The sequence below is a fragment of the Molossus molossus genome, unplaced genomic scaffold (genome assembly GCF_014108415.1).
Source record: "Molossus molossus isolate mMolMol1 unplaced genomic scaffold, mMolMol1.p scaffold_m16_p_18, whole genome shotgun sequence".
Taxonomy (NCBI): Eukaryota; Metazoa; Chordata; class Mammalia; order Chiroptera; family Molossidae; genus Molossus; species Molossus molossus.
Genome location: NW_023425353.1, coordinates 21,004,098 through 21,021,764, shown reverse-complemented (window position 1 = coordinate 21,021,764; position 17,667 = coordinate 21,004,098). Strand labels below are relative to the sequence as shown.

The 17,667-nt window shown below is 49.7% G+C and overlaps 1 protein-coding gene across 1 annotated transcript in view; it reads left to right on the top strand.

Annotated features, from left to right (window-relative positions):
* DNAH1 (dynein axonemal heavy chain 1) overlaps positions 1-17,667 on the top strand; it is a 73,452-nt gene that overhangs the window by 9,310 nt on the left and 46,475 nt on the right. Inside the window, 7 exon segments of the mRNA XM_036267106.1 lie at positions 187-319; positions 2,778-2,939; positions 3,527-3,779; positions 13,075-13,232; positions 14,615-14,826; positions 15,488-15,786; positions 17,156-17,306. Coding sequence (XP_036122999.1) covers positions 187-319; positions 2,778-2,939; positions 3,527-3,779; positions 13,075-13,232; positions 14,615-14,826; positions 15,488-15,786; positions 17,156-17,306 — 1,368 coding nt within the window.

The following is a 17,667-nucleotide window of genomic DNA, read 5'->3' as shown; positions in this document are numbered from 1 at the left end:
GCTTCATAGTCAGAACTCACGGGCCATTGTGAGCAGCGGAGGAGGGGCTCAGCTCTCTGGTCCCAGTCTGCAGCACCTGCACCTGGGGTGGGTCCTGCGTAGGTACCCCATCCTCTGGCACGCTCAGCCTACGCAGGCCCCAGTGGGTTGAGCTGCCTGCTCCTGACATCTGCTGCTTTCTTCCAGGTGTTCGACAATGAGGAGTTTGACTGCCGGACTCCCAGCGAATGGATCAGCATGGGCTTGGAGCCAGGGTCCCAGGATAGGAAACCAGTCCCAGGAAAAGCCCTCCTGCCCACTAATGACCTCCTGGGGCATGGTGAGCAGGGCCAGCCTGAGTGGGGGAGCAGAATCCTGGTTTGTGTCATCGCGTCCAGCAGCGGCCCTGCCGGAGGTGCCGGGGCTGTAAAGGCCCACCTTCTAAGACCTCCCAGCTGGGATACAGAAAGTGGGGCTAGCTGCACAGAGGCAGGAGAGGCCGGGACCAGGGATGGCATTGGTGGGAGGTCTGGAGAAGCGACAGCTGGATGATGTCTAGAGTTAAAAACAAAACAAAACAACTTTGACCTATTGGTAATAAATATACATGCCTGTCAGAGATGTTCGAATGTACCTGGGGGCTCAGTGCAAGCCCTTTCACCCTGCCACCCAGCAGTCACCATTGCTCCAGTGTAACGGTGGCCTCTCAGCCTTCTTGTCCACGTGGACGACCCGCGCTGTCACACACTCACATGCTTGCAAACACACATTCACAAGCACACTCACTGTCACACATCACATCCATGTGCACATTTTTATACACTCCTTCCATCACCCATGTGCAACCACTGTCGCACCCCACACACACCAACACAGATGCCCAGTTTGCTGGGCCTGGTCTGTGCTGGCCCCTCCTTTGGGCCCAGGTCTGCCCTCAGGCCATGGCGGCTCTCTCCAGTTGGCCGCTGTTGGGAATGGTGCCTGGGTGAGCTCCACAGCCACCTCCACAGCCTGTGTGGCTGGCTCCGTGCAGGCATCCTAGGGAGGTCTGGCCACGGGGCTGGAGTCTGGAGGTGGCCCTGCCCCTGTGCAGGGCTGAGGCCGCTCTGCTTCCTGCCAGTGGGTGGACCAGCCGCCACGGAGTGAGGAGTGGGCCAGGTGGCAGGTAGCAGTGTGGGAGCCATGCTGGTTTTAAGGCTGCTCAGCATCCAGGGGGCCCTCCGTGCATCTATTGAGCACGCCGTTAACTTTATGTTTCGATTTAAAATCAGGTTAATGCTGGAATCAATTTCTCTGAACTAGACAAGAAGCCCAGAATGTTCCCTATATTTTTCACTTAATTACAAAAATAATTTAACTCAATTGTTCCCCGATCACCAATTCCTGGTGATAAAACCAGAAGGTTTGGGCCCGCATTAACCTTAAATGCACTAAGTACCAGCCTCCCCGGAGTGCTTCTGCTTGTCCCTCTTCACGTGGGCCCCGACCTTGTGAAGGGGGGGGGGGGCTGGCAGAGAGCATTTTTGCCAGAGAACTCTCACTTTCTGCTGGGGCTTCTTGTGATATCTTTTCTTCTAAGCTGAGCTAAGACAAGGTCAGCGTTTTCAAAAAGGAAACTTACTAGGAAGGGAAGGGAAAGCAAAAACAGAACCAACGCCGGTGAGGTGTACCACGGCAACCTCCTTTACACCTCTGTCCAGCATCGACTTGTGGGCAGCGCGTCCTGGGAAGTCCAGCCTTCTTCCTTCCTCAGTCCCTGCCGTATTACTCACACTTGTTTTAAGCCACTATGTATTGAGGCCTTCTCTGCCTGGCACTGTGCCATATGTGTCCAACTTCAACAAAAGTTTATTGAGCACCTAGTTCATGTACCAGTTTCCATTCTAGGTACAGGGATGCAGCTGTGATCAAGGTGGGACAGAGTTGCTCCTGCCCTTGGGGAGCTGACAGTAGTGGGAGGAGCCTGACCAGATCAGGAGAGGATGCACACACAGTATGCCTTAAGCTCTCAGGCAGTGCCTGGGGCAAAGGCGCTATTTTAGGCAGAGATGCTTCTTCAAGGAGAAGCCACTTGAGCGAGGAACAAACCAGCAATGAGGTGATTTGAGTGAGACTGTTCCAGGCAGAGGGTACAGGCAATGCAAAGGCAGGGCAAGCTCCAAAGTCTCAGGAGTCGCCCGACATCCAGTGTGGCTGGAGAGAAACGTGTGGGGACAGTGGCAGGAGGTGAGCTGGAGAAGTAGGCTTTCAGCCCAGGGAGTGGTGGGAGACCCATCTGGGCCAAACAGGCCCTGAGACCCCCTCTGAGGACATTGCAGGGCAGCAGCCCCTACCCTGCCCCAGCCTGTCCTGATATGAGGGGCCCAGGGTCTCAACTGACACAGCAGCCTATGGGAAGGACATAGGTCACCCTGGGCCTGGTCTATTTGAAGGGGTCTAGCTCAGACATGATGCCCTTTACAACTAGGTCCTCAAAGGACTCTGTTTGCTTGGAGCTTTCCTGCCTCCTCTCCCAGCCCTGCTAGCCCGCCTCTCTCTCTCTGCCCTGATGGTGTCATGCACAAGGGCAGAGAGACCTGCTCCTTCTGGCTGTTCCTGCTGCCAGGGGTTCCCCAGAGTCCAGCTCAGCTGGAAGAGAGCAAGGCCCCCATTCTGCTGGAGCCAGACGAGGTCTTCCTGGTGGGAGTGAGGCCAGACTAGTGACCTCTGAGACCTGTTCCTAGCACCTACTGCTTACACTCAGAGGCCCTTACTCATCCTGTGGCAGGGAACACTGGTGGGTTCCCCTCTTATTTCAGCGGACCCCAAAAGTCAGGAGCTGAAGTACGAATGGTGCAATGTCGGTGTCCTGGACTATGACGAGGAGAAGAAGCTGTACCTGGTGCACAAGACAGACGAGAATGGCTCGGTGCGAGACGAGATGGGGAAGCCCATCCTGAATGGAGGGGTCACTGATGCAGGTACAAACTTTCTGCCCCTGATCCAGGTAGACCCCCAGCTCAGGCTGGACCTGGCCTCTGACTAAAGCCAACCCCCACCTAGGGCACAGCCGGCTCAGGTTGGAATTCTCCCTTGCTCTGTCTGTCCTGTGCCTGTCTGTCCCTCACCAGTGAGAACCAGAGGACCCATCACTCAGAGACCCCAAGAAGGCAAATGGCCATTATTTGATGTGCCAACTCTGAGCAGTCGATCATACCATTTTCAGCATGGTGTTGAGAAGGAGCCCAAGACCCATCAGTTAGTGATGTCTGCCCTGGTGTGGCATCCAGGAATGGGCATATAACCGCCACCCCTGTTTAGCTCCTTGTTTGTGCAAAGCTCTTTACAGTTTATGAAGCACTTTCACATCCATCCATGACAACCTGAGAGGTGGGCAGGGCAGGGAGTATCATCAAACCCATTTCACAGATGTGATGGGGTTCAGCAAAGGGAAACCACTTACTCAGGGCTACCATGAAGCAGCAACAGCAGCTGAGCCCGGCTGCAACCCAGTGCTCTGGCCAGAGAGCCCGACTGAGCATTCCCTTCTCTCTCCCACCGGCCCCAGGAAGGCCACCCCTCCTGATCTGCCAATACTGGGTGCCACGGATCCAGCTTCTCTTCTGCGCTGAGGACCCACGTGTGTTCGCGCAGCGCGTGGTCCAGGCCCACGCCCTGCGCAAGAACACAGAGGCGCTGCTGCTGTACAACCTGTATGTGGACTGCATGCCCTCCGATGGCCAGCGGCTCCTCAGTGAGCAGAGCATGAGCAAGATCAAGCAGTGGGCCATGAGCACGCCCCGGATGCGCAAAGGGCCCTTGTGAGTCCCTGCCAGACCTTTCCCCACGCCCAAACATGCCACCTCCAGGAAGCCCTCCCATGGGAAGTAGTGCTGCCCAGGGGTAGTGCTCTCCTCATGCTTGTCTGTTCGGGGCTGTCTTGCCCACTGCACTATGGACTTCCTGGACCCCAAATAATTTCTTGTTCATCTCTACATCTATTATTATCAATATGGACTCATGAGTTCATATTTTAGTGAAAGTATTATAATCTGTTACTACCATTTTTTATTTTGATGCTCAAATTGTTCCAGATTTGGCCAGCGGGAGCCTCTTCAAGGTGATTCCAGTGTCCTCCTGATATGTTCCTATTGTTCTTTGAACATATTTTTACTTTCTTTTTTTTTCTTTTTTTTTTTTATCCTCACCCGAGGACATCCCTCCATTTTTTGTTCAGATAGAGCAGGAGGGAGAGAGAGGAAGAGAGAGAGAGAGAGAAACATCGACGCGAAGGGACACATAGAGTGGCTGCCACCTGCACGACCAACCAGGGCCGGGGACAAACTGCAACCGAGGCACGTGCCCTTAGCGGGAACCGAACCTGGGTCCCTCTGTACCGCAGGCCGACGCTCCAACCACTGAGCCATACCGGCCAGGGCTATTTTTCCTTTCTGGCACAGCAAGAAGTTCTGGGTTCGTCTTGTACTTTCCCAGATAGAGCCTCAAAATCAGCTATTTCTCAAGGAGCCTTGCTTCCTTTTAGTGGGGAATGGTATTTAGAAGCCAGGATCTGGGCATTAGATGTGCTCATTGCTACCAGAAAATCATTGCTTTGAGGCGCTTAAACCAGACAAATCTGGGAACTATATATGTATATTATCACATTATTATATTCCATTTTAATATGTATAGCCTCCAGACACATCTCCGTCTATTTATATATCTATCTATTGATCTATCTGTTAAAAGCCATGAGTTCTGCCCTCACCAGTGTGGCTCAGTTGGTTGGAGTGTCATCCCGCGCACCAAAAATGTGGCGAATTCAATTCCTGGTCAGGGCACATACTTGGGTTGCAGGTTTGATCCCTGTTCAGCACACATGTGGGAGCAGCCGATCAATGTTTCTCTTGTTTCGCCCTCTCTCCCCCTCCCTCCCTCCCTCCCACACTCTCTGAAAATCAGTGGGAAAAATATCCTTGGGTAAGGACTAAAAAAATTGTGGTAAAATATACGTAACCTAAACGTGTCATTTGTTAGTGTACATCTCAGTGGCATTAAATGCATTCACATCGTTGTGCACCGCCACTGCCGTCCATCCGCAAAGCTTTGTTCATCCTCCTGAAGTGAAGCGCTGTACCCCTCAAACAGTAACTCCCCATCCCCCTGCCCCCCAGCCCTTGGCAACCACCACTGTACTTTCTGTTTCTGTGGATTTGAATATTCAAAGTTCCCTATATGAGTAGAATCACTGTGCTTGTGCTTTTGTGACTGGCTTATTTCACTTAACATGATGTCTTCCAGTTTCATCCATGTTATAACATGTCAGAATTTCCTTCCTTTTTAAAAAAAAAAAAAATGTTTTAACTGATTTTTTTAGAGAGAGAGATAGAAACATCAATGTGAGAGAGAAGCATGGATTGGCTGCCCCCTGCAGGCAGGCCCCCTACTGGGGATCAAGCCCACAATCTGGGCATGTGCCCTGACCAGGAATCAAACCAGGACCTCTCAGTCCATGGGACTGACGCTCAATCCACTGAGCCACACTGGCTGGACAGAATTTCCTTCCTTTTAACAGCTGAATAATATTCCATCGTATGTATAGACCTCATTTTGTTTATCCATCTATCTGTCGATGGACACTTAAGTTGTTTCTACCTTTTGGCTTCTGTGAACGTGGTTATGCAAATGCCTGATATATAGCTCTCTCCAAAAGTGGAATAGCTAGGTCACGTGGTAATTGTATCTGTTGCGTTTGAGTTTTTATGTTATAATTATAAAGTTAATTCTGCAATCCAGCTAGACTGAGAAGGATATCGAAAATGTGGAACCCAAAAAAACTGCAGTGAGAGCACAAATATTATAGGCTGTATGAGCAGATGGGGAAAGAAATGGTCTGGTGGTTAAGACAATTTTTACAGTTGTCCACACTGAGCAGTGGTAAGCTTCTTACTATCTTGCCATTCTTGCACCCAACGCGCTTTATGGTTTCCACAATATTCATGCCCTCTTCCTCCTTGCCAAAGACCACGTGTTGGCCACCAAACCACTCAATCTGGGTAGTGTAGGTGAAAAACTGGGAACCATTTGTCTTGGGTCCAGCATTAATTACTATGGTTTTTCAGTAGGTTTTGAATTCAGTAAATGTGAGACCTCCAACTTTATTCTTCTTTTTCAATATTGTTTTGACTATTTGGGATCCCTTAAAATTTCCTAATTAATTTTAGGATGGATTTTTCTATTTCTGCAAAAAAATATTGTTGAGATTTTGATAAGGATCTACATGCTCATTTTCCATGTGAGATTTGGTATCAAATCTAGCTCTATTTTAAAAACACTTGGTATTTTTATTGGGATTGCACTGTACATTAAAATTACCTTAGGTATAGGTGACATCTTTAGGATCTTGAATTGCCCTATCCGAGAACAAGGAACGTTTGTCCATTTTTTTCAAGTTTACTTTTGTATCTTTTAGGCATGCTTTAAGTTTTTTTTAATATAGGTTTTACATCATATTATTAAGTAGTTTATCTTCTTTGTGGCTATAAGTGGGATTTCCTCTATTATTACATCTATTGATATCATTATGCTAACTTTATATCCTGTTACCTTACAAAAATTATTTAATGTTTGGTTTGTTTATATCATTGATGCTTAGGGCTAAGTGCACATTATCTTTAAGTTTAAATAGTTTTATTTATTACTTTTCAATTCTTATCCTTCTACTTTCTTTCTCTGGTCTAGTTGCGTTTCTTTTTTTAAAAAAATATGACAGCATTTTATTTTATTTTTTTAAAATATATTTCTATTGATTTTTTTAGAAAGAGAGGAAGGGAGAGAGAGATAGAAACATTGATGTGAGAGAGACACATCAATCAGCTACCTCCTGTACACCATCCACAGGGGATTGATCCTGCAACCCAGGCATGTGCCCTGACCAGGAATTGACCTGGGACCTTTCAGTCCATGGAACAGTGCTCAACCCACTGAGCCACACTGGCTGGGCTAGTTGCATTTCTAATACCTCCAGTATAATATTGAATAATAGGGGAGATGGTAGTCATCTTTACCTGTTCTTAGTATTAGTGGAAATACCGGTAGTATTTTCCCCTTAAGAAAATGCTAGTTTTAGGACTTTATGTATTTAATAACATACCCATTGACTTCTACTTTCTTAATTGTTTTTGTCACAGGCTTTTTAAAAAGCTATGGGGACAATCATATGATTTGTCTCCTTAGAACTATTAACATGGTGTAATCAATATTAATTGATTTCCTGATATTGAAACAACTTTGCATTCTTTTAATACATCCCACTTGGCCATGTGTATCATTTTGTTGTCGTTAATCCTCACCTGAGGATATTTTTCCATTGATTTTTAGATAGAGTGGAAGGGAGGGAGGGGGATTGAGAGGGTGAGAGAGAGAGAAACATCAATGTGAGAGAGACACATTGATTTGTTGCCTCCCACACATGTCCCAACTAGGGCTGGGGATTGAACCTGCAACCCAGGTACATGCCCTTGACCAGGAATCAAACCCAAGACCCTTTGGTCTGTGGGTTGGCACTCTAACCACGGAGCCACATCAGCTAGGGCCAGTTTTCAGTTTTGAATGACTTTCTCTAACTCCCTTCTATATCCTACACAACAGTCCTCTGTCTCATTCTGCTTTCCTTATTCCTTTCTCCTCCTATTTTTAGTTGCTGTTTCCTACTAATGTTTTAACATATTTTTTCATGCTCGTCTCTATCTTTGTTTTCATCTTAAATCTACAATTAAATATATCAAGTATATTAGTCTTTTTGCTCAAGTTTCCCCTGTTGTTTTGTAGGGGAAGAAGAAAGTCCTTTTTCCTTCTACCCTTCTAGGTTCTCAGCCAGGTCTGTGTATAAAGGACAGTTCAGCCCTGGCCGGTTTGGCTCAGTGGTTAGAGCGTCGGCCGGTGGTCCAAGAGACCCGGATTCGGTTCCCGCTAGGGGCGCGTACCTCGGTTGCAGTTTGTCCCCAGCCCTGGTTGGTCGTGCGGGTGGCAGCCACTCGATGTGTCCCTTTCACATCAATGTCTCTCTCTCTCTCTCTCTCTCTCTCTCTTCCTCTCTCTCCCTCCCACTCTACCTGAACAAAAAATGGAAAATGTCCTATGGTGAGGATAAAAAAAAAAAAAAAAAGACAGGTCAACAAGAGAAAAGCGTACACATGTATTTAATATGTCTTAGTTGACATGCGACCCTTTATAAGGAAGTGAGCACCTGAAGAGGCTAAGTCTGAGCGTTTCTGTGCTGGGCTTGGTGAGGAGTGGAAAGCCATGAACAACGTGATGGGACAAAAGGACGTGAGCTAAGGGTAGTAAACTGGGGAAAACAGAAGGTCTGCCCTTCAGATTCCTCGGGGCATCACTCCATCTTAGAGCTAAGGCTGTCCCTTTCCTCCAGGGTGTAGGGAGAGCACCTCTCATGAGAGGGTCTTACGACCTGCTTCAGGGAAAGGTCAGTGGGTCCTTTCCGCACCTGCCATTTCTCAAATTCCTTCAGCTCAAAATGTGCAGTATGCCTAGGTGTCATGTTTTGGGGTAATGTGTCTGGAAGAACCCCATCAATCTCTTGAGTGGGTGAAGCTCTTGTACTATATTCCTCATTAAGGGCTCAGGGGTACAGCATTCCTAAAGTTCTTGCACATTTAAAATTTGGACAACCTGACTTTATATACAATTCTTGGTTCACACTTTTACTCCTAGATTTCTTTAAATTTATCTTTATTGTTGAAAGTATTACAGATGTCCCCCTTTCATTACCCCATTGCCCACTTCCACCCAGCTCCCACCCCCCCCACCCCCAGACCTTCACCACCCTGTTGGCTGTGTCCATGGGCAATGCATGTATGCATGTAAGTTCTGTGGTTAATGTCTCTGGATCTATGTTGTCAGAAATAAGCCAATCAGAGAAAGACAAGTATCACATGATCTCACTTACATGGGGAATCTAATGAACAAAACAAACCTAGAGTGGGTTTTATTTTTAAATACTTGCCTTTATTTTGAAAAACCTGATACCAGTGCCCCATCCCTTGTATGCTGTTTTATTTTTTTGCTTGGAGTCCTTAAGGATTTTTAAATCTTTAAAGCCAAATAATTTTACTAGAGTATACTTCAGAGTTGATCATTCTGGGTCAGTTTTCCCAAGTACACAATGGGCCTTTTAAATACAGAGATTCAGATATTCTTTTTTTTTTTTTTTTTTATCCTCACCCGAGGACATCTTTTTCCACTTTTTGTTCAGATAGAGTGGAAGTGAGAGAGAGGAAGAGAGAGAAACATTGACGTGAAAGGGATACATCGAGTGGCTGCCACCCACTCGACCAACCAGGGCCGGGGACAAACTGCAACCGAGGTACATGCCCTTAGCGGGAACCGAACCCAGGTCTCTGGACCGCAGGCCAATGCTCCAACCACTGAGCCAAACCGGCCAGGGCTCAGATATTCTTTTATTTCTGGAAGTTTCTTTTGAATTATAGGTTGTATTTTTGTTTGTTTGTTTGTTTGTTTTCAGAACAAGAAGCATTTATACCTTTTAGACAAAGAATCGATACATTTGTGAGGGATGGAGAAACAGAGGGGTTGGTTTGGGATAGGGGTGGGTGGTCCATGGTGAAGAAGTAACTAGGAAGACAGGGACTAGTTTGACAAGGTTTGTTGGTACGTATGGACAGATGGCTCAGCGGCCCCCAATTCTCCAGCCACCCACCACTGCATACCCTCTCCTTCTCTTGATTTATAGTTTTAAATATTAGTTCTGTTCCATTGTTTTGTTTTATCAGATATTCCATTACATATATATAGCTATATATCTGTCTGTCTATCTATTTTGCTTCTTCTTAGCCAATTTCTAATTCAAACACTTTCTGACTCTTTTTAGTTCTTTTTTTTATTTTATATTTTCATTTTCTTGGTTATATTCCTGCCTTTCTTCAATGTACTTTATTACATTTTTTATTTGACTTTAATCTTCCTTGGGCACCTTGCATTTTAGGCTTCCTTCCAGAGATACTTTTGTTTCTTCTATTTCTTTTCTGAGTTCAATCAAATATCTTTTCTTTTCTTCCTATTTTTCTATTTCTGTGTTTTATTTTTGAACCTCTGATTCAAGGTGTTTTTTCTTTCATATGCCCAAATACTTGTTTCTTGTTTGAAGATGTTTTGTTCAGTTTGAAGCATTGTGTTAGTTTTCTCCTGCTTTGTCTTTGTTTCTTTTTAAAGGATGGTGAGACTTTTCATCAGTTAAGGTGGTCTCTCTCTCTCTCTCTCTCTCTCTCTCTCTCTCTCTCTCTCATAGTAGCTTTATAGAAGTGTACTTTACTTTCACCTATTCATTTCATGGATTTGGGATGTTTTACAAGAGTCCTAGTTCAAGGGTGCCCTCTTCTGTTCGTGTAACAGACTAGTTTTCTTTTTTTTTTTTTTTTCCTCGCCCGAAGACATTTTTGCATTTATCTTCAGATAGAGCAGGAGGGAGAGAGGGAGGAAGAAAGAGAGAGAAACATCAATGTGAGAGAGACACATCGGACTGGTTGCCACCCACACGATCCCAACCACGGTGGGGGACAAACTGCAACCGAGGCATGTGCCCTGAGTGGGAACCGAACCCAGGACTCTCCGGTCCGCGGGCCAACACTCCAACCGCTTAGCCAAACCGGCCAGGGCTAGTTTTCTTTTTTAATAGATGGATGGATAGGTGTGTGCGTGCGTGCGTGCGTGCGTGCGTGTGTGTGTGCTGGGAGAAAGAATTGTGTGTCCTCCAAGTGCTTTGTTCTCTCTTATCTTTTAGGACTCTGATTTTCACTTTTACTTCTTTTCTAGTCACCTCCCAATCTCCAAACGACTCCTCTTTTCTAATACCTTCCCCCTTATAAGTCATGCCCTTCAAAGAAGCAACCTTGAACGTATGCATGTCAGTTTCTTCCTTGTAGTAAGCACTCTGATTTGGCAGGACGCTTGTTCCGTATTTCCGCAGGTGGATGGACTTGCTCTTTCTGGCAGGACTTTAGATCAATCTTAGGGCTCCTGCTGCTCCCTCTTTGCACAGTTTTTCTCCGTCTGCCTTTGTTCACAAAAGCAGCAGGGGTGTGCGCACTAGCTCACTGGGAGTTGTTTTTCTCTTAAAGATGCTGCGAAGTTTGAGCATTCTCTCTATTCTAGTTATGCTAAAGGTGTTATTTGTTCTTGCTTTTCTTTTTTCTTTGTATTTGTTTATTTATTTGTGTGTTTGTTTTTGAGAGTGTGCTGGGAGAGTTGAATTGATATAGCCACCATTACCTTGGTTGCTCACAATTCCATTTCTTGAGTTTTAGACTATTTGGAATATTTTCAGATGCATGTAACAAAGATGCTGGGCACAGACTGGCTTAGACATCAGGGAAATACACACTACTTGACCTCTAACAAGAAATCTGATGCAGGACGGCCTCGGGCTCAGTGCGTGGTGGCTCTGTGCGTGTCCAGTGTATGCTGGCTTCAAGTGCAGGCAGGATGGCAGCAGCAGCTTCAGAAGCACAGGTTCAGGGTCTATTCAACCCTGCCGTGGGTCAGATTTTCTAGGGGCAAAGTATGATTTTGGGATTCTTGTATAAGTGATTGATTTATTGGTGAAATCTGTAGGGAGAAATCTGTAAGGGAGAGAAGGAGGCAGGATCTGGTAGAGAAAGCAACTAAGCAAAAGGAAGTCTAGCCTCTGATCCCATGAGGAACTCGGAAGCATGGATGACCACAGAATTTACTCCTGAGGGGGACAGGACAAGGGGGCTTGACTGCATATGTTTGCATTAGTTAGTGATCATTGGAGGAAGCAGCGCCTGGGCGGGACCTGCTGTGCTGGAAGCAGAGAGGCACAGGAGAGCTGCCGGCCAGGGACTGGGTGAAGGGTGTCCCTGGACAAGAGGAGGGCTCCTGGATGTCATGACCACATTCTGCCAGAGTCTTCACTGCTTGTCACATAGGCCTGTGAGCCCCATTCATTCATCTCTTTTTTTTTTTAAGCCACATTTATTTGTTTGTTTGTTAATCCTCACCTGAGGATATTTTTCCATTGATTGTTAGAATGGAAGGGAGAGAGAGAGAAAAAAAACATCTGTTTGAGAGAGACATCAATTGGTTGCCTCCTGCACAACCCCAACCAGGGCTGGTGATCGAACCTGCAACCCAGATACGTGCCCTTAACTGGAATCGAACCTGAGACCCTTCGGTCCAAGCGCTGATGCTCTAACCTCTGAGCCAAACTGACCAGAGCTCATTCATCTCTTTGTATGTTCACTCAACACCTGTATGGTGAGAACCCTTGGAATACCAGGCCCTGTTCAAGGCTCTGCAGGAATGACCATGAGCTGGACACAGTCCCATGCACACACTGTCCCTCATCCTGTGCTCACTAACCAGAGGGGACCAGGAGTGTCAAGACAGGGGCAACACTTTGGAGCATAAATTGGACCTACCCGTATCCAGAGAGGGCAAATATGCCTGGAACAGAAAGCCCAAGGGAGGAGCAAGGCTGGTCAGGCAGAGCTGGGACTGGTCGATGAGGCGTGGCTGCCAGAGGGAACAGTGTGTTCAGAGGCTCCGAGTACGTGGGAGCCTGGTGCCTCCAGGAGCTCAGAGGGGCTGCCGGTGGCTGGACCAGGTGGGAACAGGAAAAGTGTGCTGAGAGGAAGGGGGTGCAGAGCCAGCTAGAAGGGCCCCCTGGCCTTACCGTAGGATCCAGGGGACCCAGGATTGGATTTTAATCAAGAGAAGGATGTGATCAGATTTGAGTTTTGTGGGGAGTGGACTGGAATGGGCAGGGGTGTAAGGGGACCAGGCAGCAAGGGTGGCCTGCACTAGATGACAATGAGAAGTTAGAAGCAGAATGGGCAGAGTCAGGGACTGATGTGAGGGGTGGGGGTGGCATGAAAGAGGCAGCTAACAAAGGTAATGGAGGTCTGTGGCCAGGGGTCCAGATGGGAGGTGCGTCTATGACAGAGGAAGCCCCAAACTGTGTCTCTAGGCCCCTGCCAGAGCGGAGCCTGGGCCCCAGGGTGGGAGTGACAGTGTGTGGAGCCCCCTGACTCCCCTCTCTCTGATCCCCGTGGACAGGGTTCTGGAGCACCTCAGCAATCTATCCAGAGAAGTGAACCTGGACTTTGAGCGCAGCATGAACAAGATCAACTTTGACCAAATTGTCTCCTCCAAGCCTGACACGTTCTCCTATGTGACCCTGCCTAAGAAGGAGGAAGTGGAGGTACCCAAGCAAGGTGAGGGTATTGGCAAAGGTGGTCCTAGGGCCACCCACCCAGCAGAGCCCCTCCCACGTCTCCCTCTAGGATCTTCTATAAACCAGCACTCACCTGCACCTGTCCCATCCCCAGCATTCATTCCCTCCTTTCCTAACCGCCTGGAGGGCTGGGGTGGGGGTGGGGTGGATGAAGGCTCTTCTTTAAAACAGCAGTCTGAGCCCTGGCTGGTGTGCTCAGCAGTTAGATCATCGGCCCTTGGACTGAAGGTCGTGAGTTCAATTTCCAGTCAAGGGCACGTGCCTGGGTTGCAGGTTTGATCCCTGGCCCTAGTCAGGGTCATGTGGGAGGCAACCAATTGGTGTGTCTCTCACATCCATGTTTCTCTCTCTCTCTCTCTCTCTCTCTCTCTCTCTCTCTCTCTCTCTCTCTCTTTCTCTCTCTCCTTCCCTCCCTTCTACTCTATCTAAAAATCGATGAAAAAATATCCTCGGGTGAGGATTAATGACAAAAACAAACAGCAGTCTAAGTAGTACAGAAGTAGCAAGGTAAATGTGTACTAGGAAAGCAATTGTTCAGAAGTGGACAAAAAGTTCTCTGATTGTCTGACCTGGGGACATGTGGCCCTTTCTTTCTCCAATAGCAAGAGTAGGTCAGGCCCAGCCGGTGTGGCTCAGTGGATTGAGCGTTGTCCCATGGACTGAGAGGGCCCGGTTCAATTCCTGGTCAGGGCACATGCCCAGGTTGTGGGCTAGATCCCCAGAAGGGGGCTGGCAGGAGGCAGTGGGTTGATGCATCCCTCTCACATCACTGTTTCTATCTCTCTCTAAAAAATCAATAAAAACATTTAAAAAAAAAAAAGAGTAGGTTGGCATTGCTGCAGCTGCATTGGACACGAAGCAGACCAAGTCACAGAGTAGGACGTCAGGCCCGCCAAGCCCTCCTTACTTTGAGCTCCCCTATCCCTGCTAATTTCTTTTCCTGCATTCAGCTTCCACATGTGTACAGCGCCCAGGAAGCTGGGTCAGACATAGACAGTGGGCATTCCAAGGGTCCTGGTGCCCACATCTTCTGTTCTTGGTACCCCAGGGCAGCCCCAGATGGGCATCAGGAGTTGTGTGTAGAGTGGGCAGGAGTGGACGGGGGCAAGGTTCGCAGTTCTCACCCCTTCAGTCAGGTCTGTGACCCAAGGGGCCTGGAGGAAATTCATTTACACACTTCAGAGCAGGCGGCTCATTGCAGGGCCTTAGGGCCACTCTAACAAGCCATGGAAAAAGAGGGGTTCTGGGGACATGTGTGTCTCTTCCAGGGAGGAGGCAGGAGCTGTGTCCCTCTAGATCAGTCCTGACCCCAGGTGTGTCCTGGGCCCATCTGACACTGGCCCTTGGCCCCCACCCCCACAGGGCTGGTGAGTGTCCCCAAGTACCCTTTCCAGGAGCAAAAGGAGGACTTCACCTTTGTCTCCCTGCTCACACGGCCGGAGGTCATCACAGCCCTCAGCAAGGTGCGGGCCGAGTGCAACAAGGTGACCTCCATGTCCCTGTTCCACTCGAACCTCTCGAAGTACAGCCGCCTGGAAGAGTTCGAGCAGATCCAGTCGCAGACCTTCTCCCAGGTGCGTGGGCACCCGGGGCCCAGAGTGGCAGCAGGCTGGCCAGAGCCATGGAGCTGACAGGCACAGACCGAGGCCCCTGGGGAAACCGGGGGTGATTGGCCAGTGGTGAAGCTGTGAGCCCCCACTCTCCTTACAGCCAAGCCTCGCCTCTTCCGAGACCTCTGACAGCCTGGGGGGTGGGGGCCCAAGCGGGGACTCACCTTGGAGAGAGAAGGAGAGCTGGTCACTTTCCATCCTGACCCTCTGAAGCAGAAGCAGGAACCCCGTGTCTACCCAGGATTGCGTAGGAGAGAGAAGGGGTTCAGCCTCATGGGAGACCGCTGCCAGATGGCCTAGGGGGAAGGCTCCCTCTCTCTGCCTCTCTCTGCTCCATTCCATGTCTCTGCCTCATCCTCTGTCTCTGTCTGTCTCTCACGGCTGGAAGAAAGGCCCTGCTTTGTTTCCCCTCCCTCCCTCCTTCCCCAGGAGCAGCCTTGGTTCCTGGGGTCACAGGAGGGTGTTGGTTGGCAGGGATTGTCAGTAAGTTGGGTTTGGGGGAGATCACTCTGTAGTCATCTGACTCCTGAGGCCGCATGGCCCTGATGCCTAGAGTCCCTGAGCATGGCAGCTGTGGGCAGCAGTTCCCTGGGTGGCCACATGATGCCACCTGTGGCCACTCCAGGTACAGATGTTCCTCAAGGACAGCTGGATCAGCACCCTCAAGGTGGCCACGCGCAGCAGCCTGCGGGACATGAGCAAGGGCTGGTACAACCTCTACGAGACCAACTGGGAAGTGTACCTCATGTCAAAGCTGCGCAAGCTGATGGAGCTGATCAAGTACATGCTGCAGGACACGCTGCGCTTCCTGGTGCAGGACTCCCTGGGCAGCTTCTCGCAGTTCATCGGCGACGCCTGCTGCAGCGTGCTCGACTGCGCCGAGGACATGGTCTGGGGCGAAGACTTAGTAAACAGCCCCTACAGGTGGGGCCTGCTGGGCTGGGCACCTCGACAGCAGAACTATTCCTTGCCAGGCCCCAGTGGCTAGGGTGGTGCTGGGTGGGGGGCAGGGCGGCCAGGGTCAGGGAGCCCATCACTGCCAGGTCCTGGGCAGCAGGAAAATCCTGGCTCCCACCCTGTTGCTAGGGCATGTCCCGCCAGCCTTGGCTTGCATTTATTCTGTGACCTTCATTCTGCCAGTCACTGAGTTACCCATTTGAGAAGTATCCTTTGAGCCATGAACCAGACAGGGTGTTAGAACAAGAGAGGCATGGCCCTTGCTCTCACAGGGGGACAGACAGCAAGAAAATAAATAGACACAGTCATTGCCAATCTTGACAGGGGCTGGGACAGACCCTGGGGGGAAGGGGCTCTGCCGGGGGTCCGGTAGGAGGTGACATCGGAGTCAAGACTTGAGACTGAGAGGAAACCAGCTGTGGGGCGGGGGAGGGGCCAATGCAGCAGAAGCACAGAGGGGGAAGGGATGTGGGGCAGTCAAGGAAGGAAAGGCCAGCGGCTATGGCTGGAGTGGGGAGGGCAGGGAAGGCTGGTCGAGGGACATGGGTGAGGTGGCAGGGACCAGGCCAGATCAGGCAGAACCTCCTGGAGTCATGGTCAGGGCTGGATTTATTCTGAGTTTGGTCAGCAGCTATCAGAGGGGAGAAATGATCTGATTCTCGTTCCAAAATGATGCTCTGGATTTGTGGGGACAAGTGAGACAGAAAGGAAGTCAGATCAAGGCTTTTGCCATTGTCTAGACAGCTGGTGACAGGGCTGGGCCTTGGCGGGACAGACTTGGGGCAGTGCACAGGCCGCAGTGCTGTGGGCCTGGCTGCGGGAGGAAGTGGATGCGGAGGAGGGAAGGGAGGAGGCGAGGGTGACTCTGGGGTCCACCCCTAGGACCCAGCCCTGGGGAGAGCTGGCAGGAGACAGGGGCCATTAGAGATCCGGGTGGGTGGCAATCCAGAGTGCAGAAGGGGGCCCAGCTCCTGTCCAGGTTTGAGAGTTGTCATGTAGTGAGTATCTGAAGCCAAGGATAGTGGGTTCCCAGGGACAATGGGGAGCCATAAGTGCTCAGGGTATGGCCGACCTGTCCTGGGATGACCTCGAGACCACACGGAAGGTCCTCCCTCTCCCTGGTGCCCATGCAATTCTGGGCAATGGCAGGAACAGCAGAGCCTGTTTGACTGGTTTGGGTCTTTCTCTCCGGTAACTTGGAGGTTTCTGGGAGGAGGGAGGAGGCAAGTCTACTGCATAGAGAGCATTGTGGTGGCAGGAAGGGAAGAGGGCTGGCCTGCGGCACACAGGCCTCCTCAGGCCCCTGCCCATGGTCAGCCCGGCCATCACCCCACAGGCCCCGGAAGAATCCTCTGCTCATTGTGGACCTGGTGCTGGACAGCTCGGGAGTGCATTACAGCACGCCGCTAGAGCAGTTCGAGACATCTCTGCTCAACCTCTTTGACAAGGGCATCCTGGCCACCCACACAGTGCCCCAGCTGGAGAAGGTACCACAACTCAAGGCCTGGACACCTGCTGCCCTGGCTGCTAGCGGCTACCGTAGCTCCAGGATGCTGCCCCAAGGATTAGAGCAGTTCAGCTGTATCATGGGCTCCCACCTGGCGCAGTGTGCTCCGCCCTTTCATTCCTTTTTTTTTTTTTCTTTTTTCTTTATTGATTTTAGAGAGAGAGGAAGGGAGAGGGAGAGAGAGATAGAAACATCGATGAGAGAGAACATTGATTGGCTGCCTCCTGCATGCCCCCCCCCCCCCCCCCCGCTGGGGATCTGGCCCACAACCTGGGCATGTGCCCTGACCAGGAATCGAACCAGCAACCTCTTGGTACATGGGTTGATGCCCAACTACTGAG